Here is a 26283-nt window from a genome sequence, read left to right as displayed (position 1 = left end):
TGTATGGTGAAAATTTTATAATTTTATTTCTTCTCAATCTGACTTTCATGCAGGAGAACCTTGTTTGGAAAATTTTTATTTCTTGTTCTAAGAATATCAGTAGTCAGATAAGATAGATGTTTGTCGGAAATTTTTCTTTGTAAAAATAAAATACACATATATGTATTCATATGTTGTAGGTCAAACTTGGGCACTGTTTAACTCAGAAGGTAATTTCTTCATTGATTTGGATGTTGCATTTGTTTATTATCATCTTGGCGAAGTGGATAATTGTTAAATTAATGATGATCATGGAACTTCTGAAAAAAATAATATCCATTTATACGTGGTAAGTGTTGATTGAATTGGGGTTTTCTATGCTATTTTTATAAGTATCCATATATATATATATATACATACATTTTTTAAAAGATACACTTTATAACTCTTATGAAAAGTTATCAGAACCCTAGGATACCAGAAAATTCAAAAATACAGCCAGAAAAACCTTCACGAATTAGCACATCCATTAAATTTTTTTGTTCCAACTTGTCTTAAATTTATATAATTGTATACCTAAAATAGACTGGCCAACCGCCCAATTCCTGATTTTAGTTTTCGAATATATATATATATATAAATGTATATACACATATATCTTCTGGGTTGATTTGTTAATCTAATTTATTTACTTTTATAATTCTTTTTCGTTTTATGTATTAAATTAGGCTAAAGAGCACGCACACTTAAGAAGAATATTATTGATACAAGTTAGTGGATAAATTCGAAAGAGAGAGAAACAAACAGTTTTTTTTTTTTTTTTAATCCTGAAATTGTTTGTCTCATTTAAATTTAATGAAAATTCCATATCTAAAATTCATTCATTCTACTTATCATAGTCTTGAAAAAAGGCTTCTCTCGCTAATCATCAGTAACATATAAAACTTAACAATGGAATTCGGTTATTACAAGTTTTTAAACGGAACTCTTTATATTACTCTATTTAACAAAAAGTCTCTTCTATTGCTTCAAAATTAAAGAAAAAGGAACCCAATACCCAAAACAATCACATACTCCAGGAATAAATGTTAATGAATTTGGACCACACAATTGTTTCTTGCGAGAACACATAAGTTTTATCTTAGAAAATTAAAATTAATAAAATATTTTAAGGTGTGATACTTGTAAATGAATTTATTTAAAATTTTAGCCACTAAAACATAAAGGTAAGATAGTCATTAAGCCAATTGTTACTCTCATAATTAATGTAAGCGACAAAGATTGCAAATAAAATTTTTTGCTAATAATATTAAAAGACACTTATATTTCAAATTGCTCATGCTGCTGGAACACAAACAATTTTTTTGTCAACTGGGAAATTACTAAAAAGTCAAGACTCCTAATCTACATAGAGAACGCAAGGATAAAAGTAGAACTTAGAAAACAAACCAACTAAAAATATATAAGATAATAATATAAAAAGTTATTAATTTATGTAAAATAACAAAATCAAACTATCAACTACTAAATCGTTACCAGAAATTTTTAAGCACATTACAAGAATATCAAACTATACAAAATAAAACTGTGTTTTACCGTAATCTTTTATCTCTGGGTTAGAGTACCGCAAGCCATTTTTTCCCCTTCCCGACCTGCAGAACTCAAAATGAAGTCGACAAAAATACCAATACCACGCAAACTTTACACTATTAGTTCCCATGTATAAAAATATCCAAACCACTGCCTATTTAGACATCATTACCTGAATCATCTGCAGGCTGCGGAGCAGCTTCAAAGAAGTTCAATGGAGACTTGAATGTAGTCAAGAAAAGAAATCCACAACTCTCATCATACAACCACCAATAAATTACTATAAAAAAATAAATACAAATTTTTGTGCGGTGCACATAAACTAAGCTGAATTTGCTTAGAAATACATACAGGCAACGGCTAAGAATTAAAAGAAATTCCCCCACCAAATTCTCAACACCTAAGCAAAATGCAAACTCAGTTCAAATAAATTCGATCTGACTCAACTTTGCTGTACACAAATAATATGAGAAACTAAATATCGAGCCAAAAATCAGAACCAGAAAGGTCAAAACAGAAGCGCCAAAACTAATATCTTTTCCCAAGAATTACACCGATGATGATAGACACCAGTGCTACTCCTAAGATGAACTTAAAGTTCATGGCATGAGAGGCTTCAGAGCTCTGAATAGTTGTTTCTGAAGAGGTGGAGGTTTGAGCAGGAGCTGCTTCCGATTTCTTCTTACCTTTCCGTTTTGCTGGAGCTGAAAATGATAATTCAATATCTCGAGATTTAATCTCTGTTCCATCCTTCAATTCAACTGGATTGCTCTCAGTGCTCTGCAAAACATGGTGTCGTTATATGAGATGGGAGTCATGCAAGGCTAAGAGCAATATGCTTCTGTAGTGCTCAGAAAGCTGGTAAAAGAACATAAAGTGGAACATGAAGAACTGTGACTATAAATTTTTATATTATTTTTGATAGGGTATGAATAGAGAAGTTAATATTTTGTTTTTTTCTATCAGTTTAAGTTTTTCTAAACAATCAGTTTGATTTAGTTTTTCAAATTTTGACTGTCCAATTCTACTAAAATTTAAAGTTTTATTAGTTAAGCTTTTTGGTATAATAAACTACAATCAATTATTTCATGGGAGCAACCCAAGTAAAAGCACCTAACCCAGGTCAAGTCACGATTATGTGAATAAATATACATATCAATCAAATGTAAGACCATATACACTGTTTGAAAATATAAAGAAAAAAAAATCATCTATTTACTTCTGCCTTTCACTATCGGTGAGCAACCAATAATGGCCAGGAGATTCACGAGAAGTAAAAAGTTTTAGAGTTGCCTTGGAAGCAAGAAAAAAAAATGCCTTTTTTAAATGCAGATGCCTCTACATATTTTAGCACCATAGCGTCCTTTATTTGCCATCTTGAACATCATTTTATTTTAATTTTTAATTAAAGCATCACAGAGAAGGGCGTAGTCGTGTAAACTGACCTTTACTTTAATATCAGCTTGCTGCAATTTCTGCTCGAGTTCCTTCATTTGTGTCTGTAGAAGTATGACTTCTTTCTTCTTGATTTCAAGTTCTTCTGAGCAACGTTTCTGAACTTCTTCTTGCTCAATATCTTTCTGAGAGAAAGCTTCTTTCTGTTTAGTTGAGAGTTCCCAGAAACAAAGTGCTCTTAGTAATAAGGCGTCAAAGATTTCTTGAAATTAAACTGAGTTCACTCACAAAAATTGAAAGATGCAGTTTGCCCTCAAAAAGGGCCTGGTTTGTGTAATTAAGTGAATGAATAAAAATTTCAAACTTAGATTTACTATCAATTAGCAGCATTTATAGATAATAATAAAAAGCCAAAGGAAAGGAAAGCAGGTTTACATAACACACACACACAGGCTAACCTGTTCAGCAATGGCTGTCTGAGCAAGTTGTAACTCTCTCTGAAGCTCCAGAACTTTTTCATTTAGTGCATTTCTATCATTAACTTTCAGTGCATGATCTTGTAATTTCAAAACTAACTCTGTCTCTCTTCCAGAAGCAGCTCTGACATTGCCAACCTACAGACACCAGAATTTCTGAGAAACAATATTCTTGAGGCTCAACTTTAATTGATGTAAAAAAAACTAGGTATTTTCTTTTTCTTGTTTTTTTTTTTTAATTTCTTTTTGTGATAATACCTCTTCTTCTAACTGAGCTTCAAGTTTTGCCAACTGCTGTTCAAGTTCCCTGAGACGAGCATGCAACACTTGCTTCTCAGCAGCCTCAGCCTTGAGCTTTTCAATCTCAGATTCTAACACATCTGCAGAAGCTTTCTGTGCCTTCAAATCTTCTTCAAGCTTTGCATAATCTAGTAATTTCAAAGTTAACTCTGCCTCTCTTCCAGAAGCAGCCTTGACCTTTCCAACCTACAGGCACCAGGAATTGTTATAAACAGTATTCTGAGATTCAACTTTAGTTCATTCTAGAAAACTTGGTCTAAGTTTTTTTTTTCTCCCTTCTTTTGATAATACCTCTTCTTCTAACTGAGATTCAAGTTTTGTCAACTGCTGTTCAAGTACCCCCACACGAGCATGCAACACTGGCTTCTCAGCAGCCTCAGCCTTGAGCTTCTCAATCTCAGATTCTAAGGCATTGGTAGAAGCTTTTTGTGCTTTCAGGTCTTCTTCAAGCTTTGCACGATCTTGTAATTTCAAACTTAACTCTGCCTCTCTTTCAGAAGCAGCCTTGACATTTCCAACCTACAGACACCAGAAACTGTTAGAAACAGTATTCTCAGATTCACTTTTAATTTAACATATAAAACACCTTGGTCTTAGTTTTTTCTTTGTTGTCAATGATGATACCTCTTCTTCTAACTGAACTTCAAGTTTCACCAACAGCTGTTCAAGTTCCACGACACGAGCATGCAACATGGGCTTCTCAGCAGCCTCGTCCTTGAGCTTTTCAACCTCAGATTCTAAAGCATTAGCATATGCTTTTTGTGCTTTCACTTCTTCTTCAAGCTTCACCATTGTAGATTGAAGTTCATTTTTGGCTTCTTGATATGTTTCATTGAGCTGGCTGTTCTCCTCCATTAGTGAAGAAATCTGGTGCAAGCATGAGCAAAACACCTCATAAGCTTATAGAAACATTTATTTCAGAACAAAAAAGCTTATAGAAAATTATATGATGAAGCTGGATAATCAAGATACGGGTAAATTCAAACCTGAGATTGAAATCTTTGTCCTTCAGAAGAAATCTGCTCTGTTAAATCTTCTATAACCTTCTTTGACACATGAAGCTGTTCAACAGTTTCATCCTTCTCAGCCATGAGAGCAGTCAACTCTGCCTGCGAGTCACTAAGTTTAGACTCATTTATTGTCAAATCCTCCGTCAGCTTCAAGTTTGCCTCAGCCATCCCATCACTCTCTTTCTCTAAGTTGCTTGCTTTGATCAAAAGTTCCTCAGTAAGGGTTTCAAGATGTGTCACTTTCAGGAGAGCCTCTTCCAATTCATTTTTTCGACTTTCAGCTAATGCAGATGCTTCATGAGCCTGTTTTTCATATAATTTTATTTGGCCCTCCAGTGCATTTAACTTTTCATTCAAGTCATTGGCTTGTGCATCTCTCAGATCAAATCTCTGAATGGCATCTTGCAACTGCTTTTCTGCTTCATTGATGCGAGCTTCAGTTGCAGACAAAAGTCCTGAGGTTCTGGAGTGCTGATCTGTCAATTCTGTGAAGGTAATCATGTGAGAAGCGAGTTGCTGTGCTGCAGCTTCCTTGTCAGAAACAGCAGAATTCAACAAATTTTGAAGTTCGTCAATCTTGCTTTTCAGTTGGATGTTTGTTTCAACTAATAATTCATTCTCTGTGGACTGCTGGGAAGCTTTATCTTCTGCTTCCAAAATCTGTCTTGTGAGCACTTCATTTGTGCTCTCAAAAGAAGCCAGTTTCTTGAGACTCTGGTCCAGGTCTTCCTTCAATGAGGAAGATCTTTCAGCTGCTTCAGTCACTTGCTCTTCATATATCTTTACTTGGTCTTCAAGAATTTTCAGTTTCTCAAACAGAGATTTGGCCTCTGAATCCTTGTTGGTGAAGTTCTCCATTGCTTGTTGGATTTTGAGCTCCGAATCCCTTGTTAGACATTCATGAAGTGATTCAAGTTCAGAGTTTCTTGCAGCAGCTTTATTTAATGCTTGTCCCTGTTGCTCTAGTTGCATTTCAGTGGATTTTAGCTTCTCCAATATTTCTGTTTCTCTTAAAGTAGCAACCTTAAGGTTGTTTTCAATATTCTCCAACTTCCCCTGTGTCACAGTTAGTTCATTCCTTAAGACTTCCAGCAGATTTTCTGCTTCAGCAAGCTTCTCATTTGAACTGTTTGATGCATCTTCTAAAATTTTCTTCTCATCAGTAGCCACACTCAAGCATTCTGTCAATTCCTTCTCCTTCTCATTTGCTATCTGCAATTCAGCTTCGAGGTTTGATGTTCTTGCATGGAAGGCCTCAACTTCTGATGCAAGCTCGGATATTTTGTTCGAGTATTTTCTTGAGTTTGCCTCTGAATCCCCATATTTAATTTCTAATGTGCGTACCTGTTCCTCAAGTTCCTGAATTCTGTATTTTTCTGCTTCAAGTAACAACTCCAACTCATTCACTCTTTTACTAGCATCACCAAATTTGGAATTAGATGCCTGGAAGAGATCTTCCAATTCACGGCTGCGTTGATGATGCATGGTAGCTCGGTCCTCATGTTCTGCACTTTTTCCATTTGCAATTCTTAACTCCTCTTCAAGTTCTGAATTCTTTGTCGCTGACTTGTTTAAAGCCGATTCCAGATGAGTAATCTTTTCCTGGTATTCCTCCATTTGTTCATTCAGCAGCCTCTTCTCTTCCTCAACTTCCCTTAAAGTGGTTTTGAGTTCAGACAAATTTTCAGAGGATTCTTTCAATTCCCTCTCTGTGTCTCTTCCTTTCAGTTCTAATAAATTTAACTGTTGCTCAAGCTCCACAATCTTCTGTTCAGCTGCTATAAAACGTGTCTGATGCTCGCTCAATTGTGATTTTGTCGCTTCTACTTCTTCACCTGAAGCTCTTAGTATATCTTCAAGCTCCAGATTCCTTTGAGTAGCCGTTGCTGCTGCAGCTCCAGATTCATTATGGAGCTCTTCCAAGGACTTCAATTTCTGTTCAAGGTCTGCATTATTAGACAATGCTTGAGACAAAAGAGAGTCAGTTTTGCAGAAATTCTCATCTGAAAGCTTCAATTTTTCTTCAAGATCACTGCACAGTTCCTTCATCCGCAATGCATTACTAGTAAGGTCTTCCACGGTCGCCTCAAAAGCCTCTTTTTCCTTCAAGACCTTGTCCAAATTTTCCTTTATAATTGAGACCTGTTCTTCCTGTGTTTTCAACCCAGATTCAACCAATTCCTTTGCATTCACTTCCTCCTGCAGCTTCAACTGGATTTTTTCTAACTCAGAGACCTTTGCATGAAGATCATCTTTAGTTTTAGCAAGAAGATTCTCAAGAGTTGAAATATCCTCCTTCACCTTTGACTCAGAAGCTCTTCTTAGGTCAAGTTCCTGCATTAGTTCATTTATAACAGCTTCTTTTGAAGAGAGTCTTTGCTCCAGCTCCAGCCCTTGTGATTTCTCAACTGTCAATTCTTCTTGAACTGCTGAAAGTTCTTTCATGGTACTTTTAAGTGCTTCTTCAATTTTCTCATTTTCAGCAATCTTCTCATACAGGCCCTTCAGTTCTTCATGAAGGGAAGCCATCTGATTTTCCATTTCCTTTGCACCCACTTGTGCCACTTCAAGTAGCCTCTCAAACTCCAAAGCCTTTTGTGTCTCAGACTCAGCATGTGAACCACTTTGCTTATGCAGCTCCTCAAATTTATGTGCCTCATCTACAGAACTTTGCAGCTCATTCTCCAACTCTTGCATCCTCTTTCTTGAGCTTTCAAGCTCAATGCTGAGACCATCAAATGCTTCTCTAACATCTATCAACTCCTTGTATTTTTTATCTTGATCTTGCAAAGCCTCTCGCAAAGTGTTGAGCTCTGAAGCATATCTCCCCTCAGCTTCAATGATCTGCTCTTCCAGCTTCTTGTGACTGAGTTCAAGTTCTTCATATTTCTTTCCACTTTCTTCCAATTTTCCCTTTGTAAGCAGAACCTCATCCTTCAGCGTACCATTTTCGTGTTCAAAATTTTTTAACTCTCCAGCTAGTCTTTCCATTTCAATCTCAAGTTCTTTCACTTTTTCTTGGGCTTCATTTAATTCTCGACTTGAATTGCTGACGCTTCTTTCAGCGATAGATGGCTTCTCATCCTCTGTAGATGCTCCTTCAGCTGTATGAGCACTATCCTTAACATCTATTGAGTCTTTCTCCACTTTTATGAACTCTCCATCCAAGTTAGCTTCCTCCTCTTCTTTCCTCCCCACTTGAGGTAAGTCTCCATTAGCAGCCTGTAAACATCAACATTAGAATCAATAACATGAAAAGAAATTTTGAATCACTCGCCTTCCAAAAATATCAGGAGGTCAATTATGAGTTCCAAATTTCATTTGCACAGTCAAACACTTATAAGTTTTGTTTAGCAAATTATGTTTGATAATAAATATATCTACTTACGATTTAAATACTCTGATAGTTACAAAAGAAGGCAGATTCTTTTCAGTTCAAATATATAGTACACAATTTATTGCAGTCTGGAAGAGTTTCACACATGACAGTAGTTAATACTGATCGTACTAACAAAACTATGCAGGAAAAAAAAATTTAATTCGGGAAATAAGCAGAAGTTTGCAATTGTGCAAGTATAGAATAGGTATAGACATTCATGTAGATGGACATTATCGAGTGTACATATTTGTTTATATCACAATCGGCAGAATAGGGAAATATTTGCCAACAAAAAGTAATGATTTTGGCTTTTGGGGTTTGCCTGTGCCACAAAAGCAGAAATGACCCACAATTGTGTCAACAATCAGCAAGGGCTTTTCAAACTATTAAATAACTATTCTGTAGCCTGGTTTTTTCATCTAAAATCACTAGAAGAGAAAGAGTAAGGTTGTGCATATATAGGTTACCTCGTTTGATCAGTCAATTTAAATCAGCAGGGAATTGTCAAAGCCCTAAAAACTGCATAAAATAACAACCAACATGAGTTACCTTGATGGGACTGCCTCTACTTTCTGGGTCCTCTATGGCCTTCACTCCAGGAGTTACCAAAGTCACTTGAGTATCTTCCTCCATGCTATAATTGAACTGCTCCCAATAGATTTACACCCCTGAGATTAAAGTTTCACATTTTATTTAGAATTTACTTGAAGTATTCTCATGGATTTAACTTAACCTGAAATTGTTACACATAAACAAGCAGTCTAAATCTAATTGCTCTTCAAAAAGACTGCATAGTAGCAATATCAGTGACCCAATTAGGATGCTGGGAGCAGAATGAAAGCACTATGTCAACCATAAATAACAGGATTGCGAGATTAAATCTGCTGCAATATGATGGTGAATCAACACAAATTTAAACGTATCCCATTCAGGTTACTGTTTCATCAAACACATTGGACTCGGTGTACTTTGATTTTTGTGCTCTATAATATTAATATTTACCTTAGACTCCAGAAATTATAGTTTGAAGACACGAGTTTAGCAAGAAATGAACTGAATACTGATGTTAATTGATGTTAAAACAGATTGCTGGAAAGGAAAAACAGAAAGGCCCCCAACTTTTAGAAAGAAAAGATAATTCATTTTTCCTGAAAACTTTACTTGATTTAGAAAAATACTTGGTCAAACTGAACAAGGGGCAGACATTTATCAATGTTATTGAATTATCATATCATGTTCTGGAACTACTCAAGAATGTTACTTAATGTTGGAAGCGTAATTGCCTACTAGAACACTCTAAATACACTCTTGATTGTTTCTGAAAAAGTTATGGACAATCAACCTGTAAATTCATCTAAGGTCAATGTGTGTTCCAAGTAAGCACCTATGTGGAAATCAAAATAGAACTAATATACAAAACAACAGATATATCTAGCTTATCTTCTGCATATAGCCTCCAAGACACCATCAAATTTCCCATACAGGGGACTTGTACTTCATACTTTTCATTATTTTCATGTGTTAAGTGGCTTGTATATCTTTTTTAGGCTAACCCCAAGATGATTAACGAAAACCAATTTTTTCCTCTGATCAACTAATGAAAACCAAGTTATTCTAACTTGTTATTTGCTCATCTTAAATTTGGAAAACAAAAAGGTTTAGAAATCTATGTAAGAAAAGAATTTTCGAATGGTAAAGGGCCAACTCATGCTAACTTAGCTACCCAAAAAGTCACCATAGAGTGCACCACTATTGGTTACTTTGCAAAGATGTACAAGCAGCCTAGCAAATTTGCTAAGACTTTCCACATCAGGATAAAAAAATGAAGGAAAATCATAAAGTTAGGAAAATAATTATCGCACACTTGCATGATTTTATTCAAACTATAGCAGCCATAAAATTATAATTTTTTAGTCATGACTATCTGATTATGTTAGCTTCTCTGAATATAACTTTATAATATAATAACAATAAAAAAATAAAATTGGATACTTTTAATGGAAATCATTCGTGGATAGATCTACAATAGATGCATTAGAAGAACCAAAAAAATGAAAGTAGTAACTGAGGGAAATTCTACGTGTCTACCACTGTACAGTAATTATTAGTATCTATAATCTTAAGTAAAAATCATGCACGATTCTGTAGTAATTATAAATTATTGCACAAAATTGACTGATTGTTATAATAGAATACTATTAAATTACTCTAAACTATTAAAATGCATAATAAAGATAATATTTCCAAAACACCACACAGCAGGCAGTAGCAACCAGAATATCGGTATAACCGAGAAAACAAAAAGGCTATGATTCCTATCTTTCTTTTCTACACTATTCAAGTATTTGTTCCTTTGGATAACAATAAAAAAGGGTAAGAACAGTGAACACCGTCTTTCAAATTTAGCTTATCCTAACACTCTTTTGTTTTCAGAATATTCAATTTTCTCCATTTGTAACTGAAAAAGTTAAAACTGCGTAAAAATTATAAAATTTATTCACCAACATTTTATATAGACAATACAAAGAGGATTTAGATGAAATATAATTGAAGTTATCATTTCTTTACTCAATTAACTTACTTTTCATTTTTTTTAAAAATAATTTATGAATTAATAACAATTCAAGTGAAGTAAGACTTTGTATTTTCACCAATTATGCATTAATGTAATAGTACATTAAATAAAAAATTACCCAATTTTGAATTTTTAGAGATTCTTAAGCAATAACTAATTCAAAGTAAAAGAAATTAAAAGTATTTTTATTGTAAAAATAATAAGAGTCAATGTGTAAATAAATAGGAGAATAGAGAACGTCATTCTTCTTAAATAGTTATAACCTAATAAAGGATAATGTAGAATTTTTTACAATAGTAAAATCAGTTTACGGAAAGTCACTACTGACTTAATGAAGGGATGTAACTATTTGCATAATATAAAAAAAAAAATATTTTTAAACAGAAAATGAAAATGCGCAAGTGTAGAATAGCATCAGCTTTCAGTGATTAGTGTAATTTATCGGGAAAAAAAAAGATATTTGTTTTATTCTCAAACGTTACCATAATGATTTATCTAGAGTGATTAGATCTCCAACAACCTGAGATCAATCATGTGTGAACTGAGACCATAAAACATTGTAGGACCCCAATTTTCGTTTTTAGATGAGAGTGCCAGATTTCCAAAATTTATTTCTTTTTGCCAATAACGCCTCAAATATTCACAAAAACCTAAGCCCACGGCCAACAGCAAATACACCAAAAAGGAAACATGGTTAGTGGGGCCCATCAAAGTAGGCATTCCATCACTTTATTTTTGTCCCACCTTGACAAATTTCAGTCCCCAAGGTTCTGAAGGCGTGACAGCTAATTTTCCATCTAAATATCCTGAAACGCCTAAATTATGATGTAGAAAACCCTATAATTACTTGCAAATGAAAAAAAATTAATCACTGAACAGTGGTGGCCCTATCTACCAGTCGAAACAACTCGGAGTAAAAATATAAAGAAAAAAACTTTAAATTAAAAATCGAGGAAAATTATAAATTAATACAACTTAATTTATTTAAACAAGAGAGAATTCCGTCCGTTACGATGTTTTTGACGAAAGTTGTGAGATCCCAAAGTTTCACATCTTTACCTAAACATATCCGGCGAAGAAAATTTTCAAATTAGAAGAAAAATAAATTAAACTTCAATCCTGCTTCGAGAATGTCAATTGATCAAGTGAAAATAACCTACCGATCAGAGACGATACCATACTAATGATCTGATCGAAAATCATAATTGATGATCCGATCATTTCAAAGCATAATCGTAACTGGAACCACTGATTGAAAGATCAAAACTACTAGAACTTGGAAATATTAACAAAGAGGATTTCTGATTAAAAAAAACGAACTATCATCGAGTTCTCATATGATTGTATCGCACAAAAAAAGAGCTCCAAAATTTCTGATAATAAATAGAAAACAAAACGCAGGAACTAGAAAACAGATGCATCAGCAGAAATCAGAGCAACAACACCACAAAACACCAAATCTGATACACGTACAGACAGAGCAAACATATACGCAAAAGAAATCATTAAATAATTGGAAAAAAAAAAAAAACAAGAGCAAGATGAGAGTAATCGCTTGCCTGATGAACTACAGTCGATTTCCTTTGCTTTTGAGAAGCGTTTCCTTTTCTCAATATTTAATTTGCTGTGCCTGTTTCCTGAGAAAAACACAGAAAATTAGATTTTACCGTAAAGAGAAAATGGTGATGATGGTGGTGACGAGAAACTTATTGAGACAAGGAAGAGAGAGAGATTCTTTTGGGGGTATAAAAGGAGAGGGGAGGAGAGGAGTCTACTCGTTACTGGCGTGGGACTCTCTGTGGGACCCACTGGCCAAAATCCGACCTCTGCCCACTGCCCCTTTGTTAAACCCCTAAGATTTGCCACTGATTTTCCACAAAACTACGGTTTTAGCCCACAGCATTTAATTTTTGGAGATTTTATACTAAATATTACATTATTAATTTCTAAATATATATATATATATATATATATATTTTTTTTTAATTCCATTTTTTTTGCCGATTTATTTCTTTCAGTCTCAATTTTCTTAAGAGGTGTTTAACAGTTTGGTTAAACAGTTTTGCTGAATTTGTTTTTTATTTAGCAATTCATTTATGTTAATTAAATAGAACATTTCAATAAATACGACATCTAGCATCATTTCATTTAAATTATATTGTCTAGTTTATCAATTACATAATTTAAATTAATGATTATTTCTGATTTTTTCCCATTAAATTGGATAATTTAAATATTATTAGAAAAATTATGTTACAGGTGTAATTTAAAATTATATTAAAATTAAATACTCAATTTAACTAAAAATACATTAAAGTTAAACTTAATTAAAATTTTTATTAAGTGTTTTAATAAAAATTATATCACATTTTAAAATATTAAGTTAAAATTTATATTGAAATTAAAATTGTATAATCAATAGATTTTATAAAATTTTCACAAATTTTGTCAAAATTATAGATGTAAATAAAATAATAAAAATTTAAGCTAAATTCTGAACTATTTAAAAATATTCATCTATTGAATATCATTTTAGACTAAACAAATTCATTCTAAACTCTGCATCCACCTTAATTCTTAGGCATAGAAACAAAAGTCTGAAAATTTTACCAATACAACTGTCACATTTATAAATTTAAAAAATTCGTAACGTAATTTATCTATATTATGTAGTTAAATAAATTATTGAATAAATATATTATATCTATTAATTTTTTTATAACATTAATAAATTTAAAAAATTCGTAACGTAATTTAGATGTATTACGTATCCCAATAATAATAACAAAAGTTGTTAGAAAAAATTAAAAGAGATGAGTTGTTTTAGTCAATAATTTATCTGCAGAATTTCAGGAAAATTTTAGAAAATAATTACTTCAGTAAAATTTTTAAATATAAGTATTTTAGTTAGTAAAATAAGGTATTTATCACTAAGACATTTTGTTAAATAAGTGGTACTGTTGGATATTTAGAGGAAAGGGTGGGGGTAGAATAGTAATTAGATAAATTTTAAAAACATATAACTTTTTGGTACCAAAGTGGCGGCCACAGGCGACCGACCAAACCGCCCTATTGTACAAAAGATGGTGGATGACGACCCCGTCCGTTTCTTTCCTTGGCTTGGCTGATCAAGACATTTCCTCCTCTTTTTATTTTTTACTTCTCTACTGTGATATTGTAATATAATTATTAAAGTATGTAAAATTAAATCTTTTTATATAAATTTAATGTGAGATTACAATTTTAGTTAGACAAAATTATTGAATTTGCTCAAACGATATATTAAATAAGTTTTTATTTAACCGATCACAATTGATGATTTTATATACTAATAGACTTTAGAGTTTATCAACTTAAAATTTTTATATTAATTTTAAAATAAATATGAAATTATCGTCAATACTAAAAAAGTAATATGTTGTTTGAACCAAGTAATATCCGATCTTAAAAATTGGTTCGAGATTATTTTTTTATTTTATTTATTTATACAAAAAATTATATAAATAATTAATTTAATTTATTTTAAATTAATTTATTGAATTTTAAAAAAAATAAATTATGGACGAAATTAAAAATAATTTTTTAAAAAATGTGAAATTTTGAATCCGAAGAATGTTTTTAACAGAAAATTTGAAATCAGGAGGTAGAATCGTAAAAAGAAGAAATTGGGCCATGTGGGACAACCCAGTCAGCAGCCTAAGCGAATCATAGCACGCCGTGTGACAGGAAGGCTGACATCGGCACCATGCAGGAAGCCACGTGAGCGATCCGCGTGTTTGGTGATCCGACAGTCCAAGCTTCATCCCGCACGCGTGAACGACCCAGATACATTTTCTCTTTAGACGCGATCGGACGGATGAGATGGATCGCGATTGACGGTGCGAACTCACCCATGCTATCAGCCTAAATGGGAAACCATCGAATGGTCCTCTTCGCTCCACATTGATACAAATAGACGGCTTGAATCGAAGAGGAGAGGAGTATTTAAACTCCTCTTTGTAAGAGAACCTAATCCTAGCTGTTAGCTCTCGTCGAAGAAAAAGAACTAGGTATAGGATAAGAAGACTGAACCCCGACTGTCGCTGCATCGGAGTCCCTGTCGACCGCCAAAAAAGGTATAAAATTTTTCTCCTCGCTCGGAATTCAATTCCGACCCTCCCTGTGGCCATACCGAAGCAAAAAAGACGGTAAGTGAGCTAGAAACCACGGACAAAGTCCAGTGAAGCTACGATAGCCAAAATCCTAAACCTTCTCCGATGACCCCCTTTCTGTTTCCTGTTTCACACGATTCTTTAACCATTATATTCACCGTCCCTTTCTGTGCAAGTTAGCTGAAAAAGAAATCTCAACCGTGAAGGAGAACAGGCGGAGCACCGCACCAAAGACACCCCGCTGGTAGGTTCGGTTTTTTTATTTTTTGGCCAACTGAGGCTTCCTAATGTATTGTTTTGCAGGGATACTTGTAAAATCGGCCAAAACTTGCCAGCTCAAGACGAACCGTCGCCATGGGCAGCAGCGTTGTGCCGGAACCCTAAAATTGGCTAGAAAGAATTTTCAATACCGATTTTGGATTTTTGGGATATTTTTTTGGGTACATAATGAGTATTTTAATTTTCGCAGAAAAAATTCAAAAAACCCAGGACCCGTAAGGAAGTGTAGTGGGTAACATAGCGTGTCGAAACACTGACGCAGATAAGGATCCATTACCTTATTCTTTGTTACGGTAAATGAAGGTTTAATAAATTAGTAATCATGTGTTTTGCAAAAAATAGAAAAACCGTAACAATAATTACAGATCACTAATGGAGTAAAAAAACTGGTCAGTGTACGATTGCCTCAAGCCCGTCTATGTGTCTATTTATTTTTCTATATTACCTAAATTGCTTATTATTTTGCCATATAATTTAAATTATTACATTTAATTGCTTCCTCATTATTGATTGTCTGATTGTGATTTTTATCTGATTAACTAACTTGAAATAGAGACCCTAATTACATTTCTTAACTGTGAAGGTATACAAAATGTATTGTTTGCTTAAATGCCATTTGATTTATATGTGAATATAAAATGAGATATTAGTAGGTGATTTGTGATTGTTTGTTGATGGGCATCTATATATGAAAGGCTTACTGGGTACCCTGGGAAAGGGTGGATGGACTTGGTACATAGAAAAATCCTACTGTAGACAATATCTCAGTCGGACGGGATTGAGGGGTCCTATACCAGAAGAGTTAGGAGACATAGTTTACCCTCATACCGGACGGGTTATCGAGGCGATGGTTTACCTTTTTACTTACTTACTGGTGCCTCTGGGGGTCCATAGGGGTTCCAACTACACGTAGACCCAATATCCAATCTATTAATTAATTGGCCGTCTCCATACTCTATTCGGTAATGGGTGCAAAACGTACCATCATCTCAATACTCCATCTAGTAATGAGGGTGAACAAATATTTCCTAACCCCTTCCGGTATTGGACCTCTCAACTCCATTCAACTGAGATAACGTTCACGGTAAGGTTTGTCCTATGTACCGAGTATGTACACCCTTTTCCATCCCACCCGGTAATCCTTTTACATATATGTCCACATCATCAACCAGCCACCAATTATACACAACCATCTCATTCATAATTACAGAACAATAGAGCGATAATTAAACAGGTAATATAATTTGATACTTTAACCAACTAAGAAAAACATAATCAGAGCATTTATTCCAAACCAATCAATAGATAAGGATAAAACGGTTAAGTAAATCAATAAATGAGAAGATAATTAAATCTATGAATTAAAGTGCATGTGGTAAGCAAATAATAACAGTCTAACAATAAATGAACAGTGCAGATAAAATAAGCAATTACATACTGACCAGTTATCGGCACCACTAGTGACCTGTATTTAATTAATTAGGGGTTGCCAGTATTCATGAATTACACCATTTATTATTTATTAAACTTTAATTAACTGTAATGAGAAAAAAGATGATAGATTTTTATGTTGGGTCGGTGTTCGAAATATTGTCTTTTTCACTGCACTTCCGGCGGTTCCCGAATTTCTTAGGTTTTTTTAGCGAAAACTGAAAACACACGTCACATATCTCGAAATATCCAAAAAGGCCAAAAATAAGGGTTTTAAAAATTGTCAGGCATAGCGACGTCGGCTCTGCCGCCTACTGTGGTGTTGCCTCTCGGTCTTCCCATTTTCAGCCGGTCTTGTGCAAAAACTTGCAAAACTTGAGATTAGATGGCCTCTGTTTGGAGTAATAGGTGCTGGCCTGCAATATGGAACCATGGACCTGGGGTTGCCCATTGCTGGAGGAAGGATGCAGAGGTTCCTTTCTATCAGTTGTGCATTGGCCAAAACTGCTAAGTAGGTGTTAAGCTCGAACACATACAATTACTATCTAATTTCAGGATGGAGATCCCACTCAAACTTCATTGCCTTTTTACCTTCGTCCATCATGCTCTCAGAAGAGTATTGGCCTAACTCCAAGAATTTTTGGGTATCCTCTGATACTGTCATATTCCCCTAGACAAAGTATACAAACTCAATCTCCTTTAATTGTTGAAGGTGCTCTAAAAGGTACTCTGCATTGAAAGCTGCCAGAAATTGTTCCTTGAGGACTGAAATAGGTAGGGTGGCTTGCTTCAATTGCCAGCAACGCCCTGCTTCACCCACAGGCATATATGTGGTAAGAATGACCTTCTGTTCGGGAACCACTCCAAGAGTTGGGAAGACCTTCTTCGTCTTTACTAACCAGTACTCAGCTTTTTCAAAAGTGGATGCTCATCTAAAAGTAGATGAGTTAAGTCTTTTATACCTCTCGATGTAATCTGAGTCTATCATGGGTGAAGTTGGGTCTCGCTGAAGAGGAACTAGATTATGTTGGGGAGGGACCAGGTGGCCCTATGACGGCACCTAGTTATATGGCGGAGGTATCGCATTGTACTGTGGTGGTGCTAGATGATATGGTGGAGGAGTAGGGTTGTACCGTGACACTGGATCATTTTGCTGTGGAGGTGGCTCATACTGTAGTAGTGGTGGAGGAGGATCAGACAGCTCCCTCATCTCTTTCCTAGTCTGCTGGGCAGTGACAAGTCTCTCCAGCATCTCGAAGAGCCGATTGACATCCTCTTAAAGCAATCCCTCCCGGGTTGCTCTATTTAGTGGGAGTTTTCCTCTCCTCTTATCCTTGTGCCTATATTTCATAATAAAGGGTTAAGATTTGGGTTGTATTGAATTATTCTAACTTTTTATGTAAGAAATAGTTTCGAGGAACGTAACTCTGATACTAACTATAAAGGCCTAAAATTTAATTGAATGATAATATTGTAATAAAATATTAAGGGAAGTAATTAAGAAATTATGATTTGCATTCCTTACACAGTTTAATCAGAATACCCAATAGGGTCACGGAAATGTCATTTGAAGGAAATTGATACAACAGAAAGGAAAATACAATAAGAAACTTATAGGGTTGACCTCTACAGCGCAACTTGTGAAAGACAGGATGCAACCTTTAATTGCTAACTTTCTTATTGTTCAGGATTCGGATCTTGATCGTCCTGATTTGAAATGGTTAAATAAGAAAAATGAGCTACAGTAACCCAGTAAGAATATCAATAATTTACAACATATACACAAAATAAAAGATATGTAAAAATTGCAAAACAACTAATGGAGCTATTTTTCTTTTTAGGTAAATTCATTTAATTTTAAAAATATTAGTTTCATACTCACCTTTCAAGTTCTCAAATACGATTTGTAAAGGTAAGAATCAAGATAGCAATCCATTAGACATTCTAAGAAATAAAAATAATCAAACTTTACCTTTTTACTTATTTATTGGTGTTTCTGGGGGTCCACAGGGGTTTTCACTACACGTGGACCCAATATTTAATTTATTAATTAACCGGCCATCTCCATACCCAGTCCGGTAATGGGCGCTAAATGTACCATCGTCTCAATATTCTGTCCAGTAATGAGGGTGAATAAATGCTTCTCAACCGGTTCCGATATGGGACCTCTCAGTCTCGTTCGACTAAGGTAACGTTCAGGGTAGGGTTTGCCCTATATGCCGGGTCCATACACCATTTCCTATGACATCCGATAAGCCGTTTATATACATATCTACCTCATCAACTAGTCACCAATTACATACAACCATCTCATTCTATAATTACGTAACAATAAAGCAACAATTAAATAGGTAATATAATTTGATACTTTAACCAACTAAGAAAAACATAATAAGGACATTCATACCAAACTAATCAACAGGTAGGGATAAAACAGTTAAGTAAATCAATAAACGAGAAGACAATTAAACCTATGAATTAAAGTATGTGCGGTAAGCAAACAATAACAGCCTAGCAATAAATGAACAGTACAGATAAAATAAGCAATTACTTACTAATCAGTTACCGATTCCATCGGTAACCTGTATTTAATTAATTAGGGGTTGCCAATATTTATGAATTACACTGTTTATTATTTATTAAACTTTAATTAACTATAACGGGAGAAAGGATGAGAGATTCTTAGCCTGAGTCGGTGTTCGAAACACCACCTTTTTTACTGCACTCCCGGTGGTTTTTAGATTTCTTAAGTTTTTTCTGTAAAAATCAAAAACATGCATCACATATCTCGAGATATCCAAAAAGGCCAAAAATAAGGATTTTAAAATTCTCAGGTCGGTTTAGGGTTCCGACATGGCAGTATCGGCTCCGCCACTTATAGTGATGTTGCCTCTCGATCTGGCCGATTTTGGCCGCTCTTGTGCGAGAACCTGCAAACCTTGAGGTTAGGTGGCCTCTGTTGGTGAAAAAAATGAGAAAACCGAAACTTACTGACAGGTGGATTTTTTGAAGCAACGGCTCTTCCGTTCCTCCCTCGCGGCTAGGGGTTTTCTTCGGTCGTCTTGCACCAAAAAAGAGTCAGGAATCCAATGGTCAAAAAATAAAAGGAAATAGGAAGGGAATTCGGGCTCACCGAAGGGGTTTTGGGTCACGGGTGCGGTAGTTCACAAAGCTCTGCCGTCAGTTTCTGGCTTCTTTTTTGATTTTTCAGCACCGATATGGGTTTGAGGGGGCTTAGAATCGAATTACGAATTAAAAAAGGAGAAGAAACTCACCTTCCAGCATCAACGAGGGTTCCGATGTGGCAGTGAAGGTGGCCGACTTTTCTTCCAGTCGCGCTTCTTCTTCTTCTTCGGCGGGGCAGTTGTGGCTAAGGTTAGTGTTTCTGTGGAAGAGGAGTTTAAATACCTCTTTTCATTCAATCCGGGCTGTCCGTTTGAGGACACGTGACTCATTTTCAGCCCTTGGATCAATCCTATCTAGGAAATGAATCTGGACCGCACGATCAGATGAAGTTAGGACCGTTCGATCGCGTATAAAGAAGAAACGAATCTGGACCGTTCATGCACGCAAGAGTGAACTTGGGCTGTTAGATCGGTTAGCACACAGATTGCCTGCGTGACTTCCCGCGTGGATGCATATCCGCGTGTCTTCCACGCGGCACACGGTGATTAGTCGCCCTGCTGATGTGGCGGTCATGCATGTTCTGTTTTTTATTATTTGTACTTTTGCCCTTGTTTTTTAATTTTCTTTTCAAATTAGTTCTTTTTTATTTTCATATTGGCCATAATTTTTTAAAATTATTTTTAATTACGTTCAAAATGTATATTTATTTAAAATTGTTAGTAAAAATTAATATTTAAATTTATTTTTAATATAATTTCAATTATCACGAGTCTGATTCCCAGGCTCTGGTGTTGCAATCATTACATGTCCGCTACATTTAAACTATCTTCCAACTAAAATTTAAAATTCGATCAGTCAATTTTTTTTTTTTTTTTTTTTTGCACGTATCTTCAATTATCGATAAAAGTATATAATATTTACATAGTTATAAATTACTCAAAATACAAATAAAATATTATTTTATTATCATTTGCGTTGTTATCTTCTTTAGTATTAACTAATTTCTAAAATTTATAAATAAAATTTTATATTAAAAAAATAAAAGTAACGTATTAGATTAATTTCTCCGACATACATGGCAATGTTTGGTCAATCCCCGCCGTCTTGATGTGTAAAGTGGACGCTTTGGTAAGAGTTGCCAATTCTCATTCTTGAAAAAGAAGAAGAAGAAGAAGAAGAAGAAGAAAAAGTTGCCAATTCTTGGTACTGGTCAACTCTGACTTAGTCGACTTTTGAAAATTCTCACCTTTTTATTTTCTCATTTTATTTGAAAATTAATTTTTATGCAATTATTTATAAATTCAACACGGCAGACGAAGATTCTATAGTAAAACAAAGTGATATGGAATTTGTAAATTATTATTTACCTTCTGCATAAAACTTGGTATACATAATTATAATAGTATTCCTTTTAGATTTGATAATTAATTTTATTTAGAAATTAAATTCATTTCAAATATAATCTAATTACTTATTATTTGTATTAGCTCGTCAACAATTTTTTTTTTTTATCTCGGTTGACAATTCTTTATAAATTTTATTTTTAAATTAAATTATTCAAATATTGATAAATAGAAAAAAAAATGTCAAAACGGTGTCGTACGAGCTCTTTACATATTCTATTATATTTTCTTTTATTTAAAAAAAAAAAAAAATTGGACATGTAGAGAAGATGAAGGCATTCAAAGGCGTAGAAATTAGAATTGGATACCCTACAGACATGGTGCCAAGGGGCTTTCAGTTTTCACGTTACCAGAGGAATATTAAGCGTGCAAAAGGACAGAGGTGGGCACAACAGCACGTGATCCGTGCTGTTTTCCACAGATCAGACGACTAAATTTATTAATCAAGTTTGTAATTATTAGTTAAATGAGTAATTAATCATAATCATTTTTAAAAAAATAAAAAGAAATTAACTACTTAAAAACAAATATAAAAAACATTAAAAATTAAATTATAATAAATGCTAAAGTTTATATATATTAAGTCTTTTTTTTTTTCGTAATAAAAAAATTATAGACACGGACGTTTGAATCACCCACTCAATTGGTCAACTGTATTCGCCGAGTCTCCAATTCAAGCCATCCATTTTGGCGTCTCTAATACTAATACTAATACTAATTTAATTTAATGTTGTAGGCCATTATTAATGGACCTTGATAATAAACTTTTCAAATCAATGTTCATTTTATGTTTTCTTGGCTTTCCATTAAAATGAAAGAAAAATTTGGAAAATGGTGTCGTATTAAATAAATATTAATTTTCGTGTCAGATTTTAGAGTTTAATTTTTCAGAATAAAATTTCAAAAATATTTTTATAAAAATATTTATAATCTTGACATAGATAATTATTAAATAATATTTTAATTACATAGACTAATATTTATATACATTGACTGCTAATTACAATTAAATCTAAAGGTGTAATTTTCATGTTCTATGAGCATTTATTAATTGTGGGCTTCTTCGAAAATTAAAAGACCAACTTTTATATATGTGTGTGTATATATATATATATATATATATATATATAGAGAGAGAGAGAGAGAGAGAGTAAATAATCAATTATTTTTAATTCAATAATTATCTCTACTTTTTTTAAAACTCGTATTCGCCATATATTTTTTTATATATATTATATTGTATTAAATAAAAAATAACTATTTAATGCTATATACTTTTAGAATTTCAAATTCAAACATATATGATTTGTTTTAAAGAAGTTAAGTATTCTAACTTAATCATCATTCAAACAATGTAATAATGGTAGTGAAATACATTTTCGGTGTGATTTTTTTTTTTTTTTTTTGTTGAAAAAGTTAAAAAAATTAAACAAAAATTAATAAAATAGTAGTGAAATTTAAAGATAAAAATTAAAAAAAAATTACTATAAGCAATAAATTTTAAAAATTTTGTTTATGTTAAAATTTTAGTTCTGAAAATTTATTGAAGTTATTGATGTCCCAAATTATTATACAAGAAAACCGAGTATTTCATAAAACATTTGTAATTATTAATTATTAATTAAGTGAATGATTAATATATTTATTTTTTTTATAAGAGATTGTAAAATCGAACTAAACTATATCTTTATTATTTTTTAATTAATATACATATATTTTCTAATTTTTTTTAATTTGTATATATCAAATATAAATAATCCAACTTTTTTTTTAAAATAATTTAGTGTTTAAAATAACTTTATTTATTTTTTTCATATTTGTAAAGGTTTAGAACTTAAAGAAATAGAAATATCGAATTATACTAACTATAAGCGTAAGTAATTTAAAATTTAGGGTTTATATTCCTTACACAGTAATAAAAATATCGGAATGTCCTTTTATAAAAGTTCAAAATAACAGAATAAATAATTAAAATAAAAATCCTATAGGATCAACCTACGTTGGGCAACTTTAATGGGGTTCGAGAAGTAACTTCTATTCGCAACACTCATGCTGTTTAGGATCTGAATCTAGATCTTTCTGATCTAAAATAGTTAAATAAGAAAATGAGTTATACTAATTCAGTAAGAATATCACACTTAGTACCGATACGAAAAATCAAAGATTAGTAAAAAATCATAAAACAACAAATAGAACCATCATTTCTTTATAAATAAATTCATTTAACTCAAAAAGCGATATTTCATACTAACCCTTATGAGTTTACAAAATCGATCTATGAAAACAATAACCCGGATAACATTGTGATTTCATATTCAAATAAGTAATAACAACAAACTTACTCATTTACCAGTACTCTTGGGGGTCCATGGGGATATTGTAATACTCAAACCTGGAATTTGGCCCAGGATTAATTTTAAAATTTTAAAAAATATATAAAAATAATATTTTGAAATTAATAAATTTTTATTTAATGTGAAATTAGGAAAAAAATGGGTTGATGATGAAATTGAAAATAATTTTAGAAAAAATTAGTAAAAATTTGGGGTCGGATGATGTTTTTGAAAGAAAAATCAGAAACTGGGGTCAATATATAATTAAAAAAATTATACCACGTAGGACCGCCCAGTAAGCAGCCCTAACGAACCAGATCGCGCTGCATGGCAAAGCACGCTGACTCGGTGCCACACGAGAGGCCATGCTGGCCATCTGCGTGCCCGCGATCAGACAGCCCGGATGCGTTCCCCTCATGCGTGAACGGTCCGTATCCGTTCCCTCCTCAGGCGCGATCGAATAGTCATGATTAAATTGTAATGAACGATCCAGATTCATTTTCTCTTTAAACGTGATCGGACGGTTGAAACCAAACGCGATGAACAATCCAAATTTAAGCTAGACGCCTAAATATCTCGCATCACACCGAATCCAAACCCTATCCGCCAGCCCCCGTCAGAGAAGAAGAACCAGTCACCAAAAAAGGGAGTTGACCGCCACCCGTCGTCGCGCTAGAGCCACCTCCGATCGCTAAAACAGGTAAAAATTCTCATATCCGCTCGAAATTTGATTCAGAGCACCCCCAAACCCAAATCAGAGCAAAATGAATGGAGGATGAGCCGAAAATCGCGGGTAAAGCTCGACAGCGCCGCCACATGCAAAATCCCAAATCGCCTCTAATGAGCTCCTTCCCGTTTCTTATTTCATGTGATTTTTTTACCATTGTGTTCACCGTTCTGCTTTCTACAGGTTGATCGAAGAAAAATGTACAGCCGCGTAGGTGAGCCAGTGGAGTCGCCGCACCAAAAAATTCAGCCGCCAATAGGTTTTTTGTTTTTCGACTTTTTTGGCCAACTGAAGCCCCCTAACTTGTTTTTTCACAGGGATAGGTATAAAATCGACCAAAATTGGCAAAAACTGACCGAAAATGGCCAGGTCGAGGCAAACCGCCGCTGCGGGCGGCGATGTCGTTGCCAGAGCACGGCGGTGTCGCCATGCTGGAATTCTAAAATTGACCGAAAAAGATTTTTAACACCGATTTTGGGTTTTTTTTTTTGTATTTTTAGGTACGTAAAGTGTGTTTTAATCTTCATAAGAAAATTCAGGAAACCTCGGAACTACCAGTAAGCGCAGTAGAAAGTTCGATATTTCAGACCCTGATTCGAGTAATAATCCATCACCTTATTCTCTGTTATAGAATTGAAGCTCAATAATCAGTAATATGGTATTTTCTGTAATTTAAAAAACTTTGAGAATAATTACAGGTTACCAATGGAGCCAGAAACTGGTTAGTTATTCATTTTTTGTCATGTTTAACTGATTGTTGAATTTACAGCTTTAAATACATGATAATATACTGGAATGGTTGAATGATTCAATTGTGTTTTCTTGATATATACATTGTTTGTCTTACGTGATTTATGGTTGAATTGTGAAATTAGAAATTAATATGCAAACGAAAAATTGATTGATCATATGAATTTATGAATGGTAGCCTTACTAGATATCTTGGGAGATGGTGGACAGATCTGGTACATAAGGAACCCTACCGTGAACGTTGCCTCATATCGGACGGAGTATCGAGGAATGATATTTTTAGTGCTTATACCGGACAAGGTATGGAGACGATCCGATTCACCCTCATACCGACAAAGTATTGAGGGATGATATTTTTAGCGCTCATACCGAATGGGGTATAAGGACGGCCCGATTCACCCTTATATAGGATAAAGTATTGAGGGATGATATTTTTGGCGCTCATACCGAATGGGGTATGGGGACAACTCGATTCATCCTTATATAAGACAAAGTATTGAGGGATGATATTTTTAGTGCTCATACCGGACAGGGTATGGGGAGGGCCGATTAGTTGACAATGTTGGATATCGGTTCACGCATAGTGAGACATCCCTATAGACCCCCAAGGATACTAGTAGATAAATAGAAAGGGAAAGTTGTTGTTCTTGCTCACTTGAATATGAGATTATGATGTTATTTGAGTTATTGTCTCTAAAGTTCAGTTTTAAAAATCTCGCAGTAGTAAACACGCAATAAATGGTTTTATTTATGATAAATGAATTTACCTAAATCAATAGCTCTATTGGTTGTTTTATGATTTTTACCAACCTTCAGTTTCTATATCAGTAAGTAGTGTGATATTCTTAATGGACTAGTGTAGCTTATCATTTCATTAACTATTTTAGATCAAGAGGACCAAGACTCAGGTCTCGATCAACAAGAGGATTGTAAATAGTTCACCACCCGGACTCCCTTCAAAAGCTAGTGAAGGTCGTCATAGAATACTCAGTTATTGGTTTTTTATTTATTTCCTTTATTTTCATAATTTCTTTTAGAAATGACATTCTCGTAATCCTATTGGGCATTCTAAATTATTATATAAGGAATGTAAACCCTAAATTCAATTATTCCGCTTTCACATTTAATTCATGACTTTATTTTCTTTTAAGTTCTAGGCCTTTATAGTTGGTATTAGAGCCGCATTTCTTGGAACCATTTCTTACACAAAGATTTAAAAATACCAAATATGAACTATCGCCCAACCCTTTACGGTAGGGTTTCCTATGTACCGGACCCGTCCACCTTTTCTTTAAGTACCCAGTAAGGCTTTTACATAAAGATTTTCGTTAGCAAAACAACCAATAAACGCACACAAATATCTCATATTATATTTACAG

At 33.8% G+C, this 26283-nt stretch overlaps 1 protein-coding gene across 1 annotated transcript; it reads right to left on the bottom strand.

Moving 5' to 3' along the window:
- Positions 1-1827: 1827 nt before the first annotated feature.
- LOC110821806 (early endosome antigen) lies at positions 1828-12437 on the bottom strand. The gene is made up of 9 exons (XM_088215993.1): positions 12264-12437; positions 8679-8797; positions 4727-7972; positions 4365-4607; positions 4032-4259; positions 3699-3926; positions 3423-3578; positions 3015-3167; positions 1828-2349 (listed from the first exon to the last, which is right to left on the bottom strand). The coding sequence occupies exons 2-9, from the start codon at positions 8760-8762 to the stop codon at positions 2098-2100; spliced, it is 4590 nt and encodes a 1529-aa protein (XP_088072119.1). The 5' UTR covers positions 8763-8797; positions 12264-12437; the 3' UTR covers positions 1828-2097.
- Positions 12438-26283: the final 13846 nt, after the last annotated feature.

The sequence above is a fragment of the Carica papaya genome, chromosome 3 (genome assembly GCF_054855325.1).
Source record: "Carica papaya isolate Zhongbai chromosome 3, ASM5485532v1, whole genome shotgun sequence".
In the NCBI taxonomy this organism is placed as follows: Eukaryota; Viridiplantae; Streptophyta; class Magnoliopsida; order Brassicales; family Caricaceae; genus Carica; species Carica papaya.
This window is presented reverse-complemented; position numbering and strand designations above follow the sequence as displayed.

Excerpts from the sequence above, each read along its gene's own strand:
- LOC110821806 (XM_088215993.1), bottom strand. The coding sequence starts at position 8,762 with ATGGAGGAAGATACTCAAGTGACTTTGGTAACTCCTGGAGTGAAGGCC. Across the intron at positions 7,973-8,678 it reads GTAGAGGCAGTCCCATCAAG|GCTGCTAATGGAGACTTACC; the intron begins GTAACTCATGTT and ends TGATGTTTACAG. Across the intron at positions 3,579-3,698 it reads AAGCTCAGTTAGAAGAAGAG|GTTGGCAATGTCAGAGCTGC; the intron begins GTATTATCACAA and ends TGGTGTCTGTAG.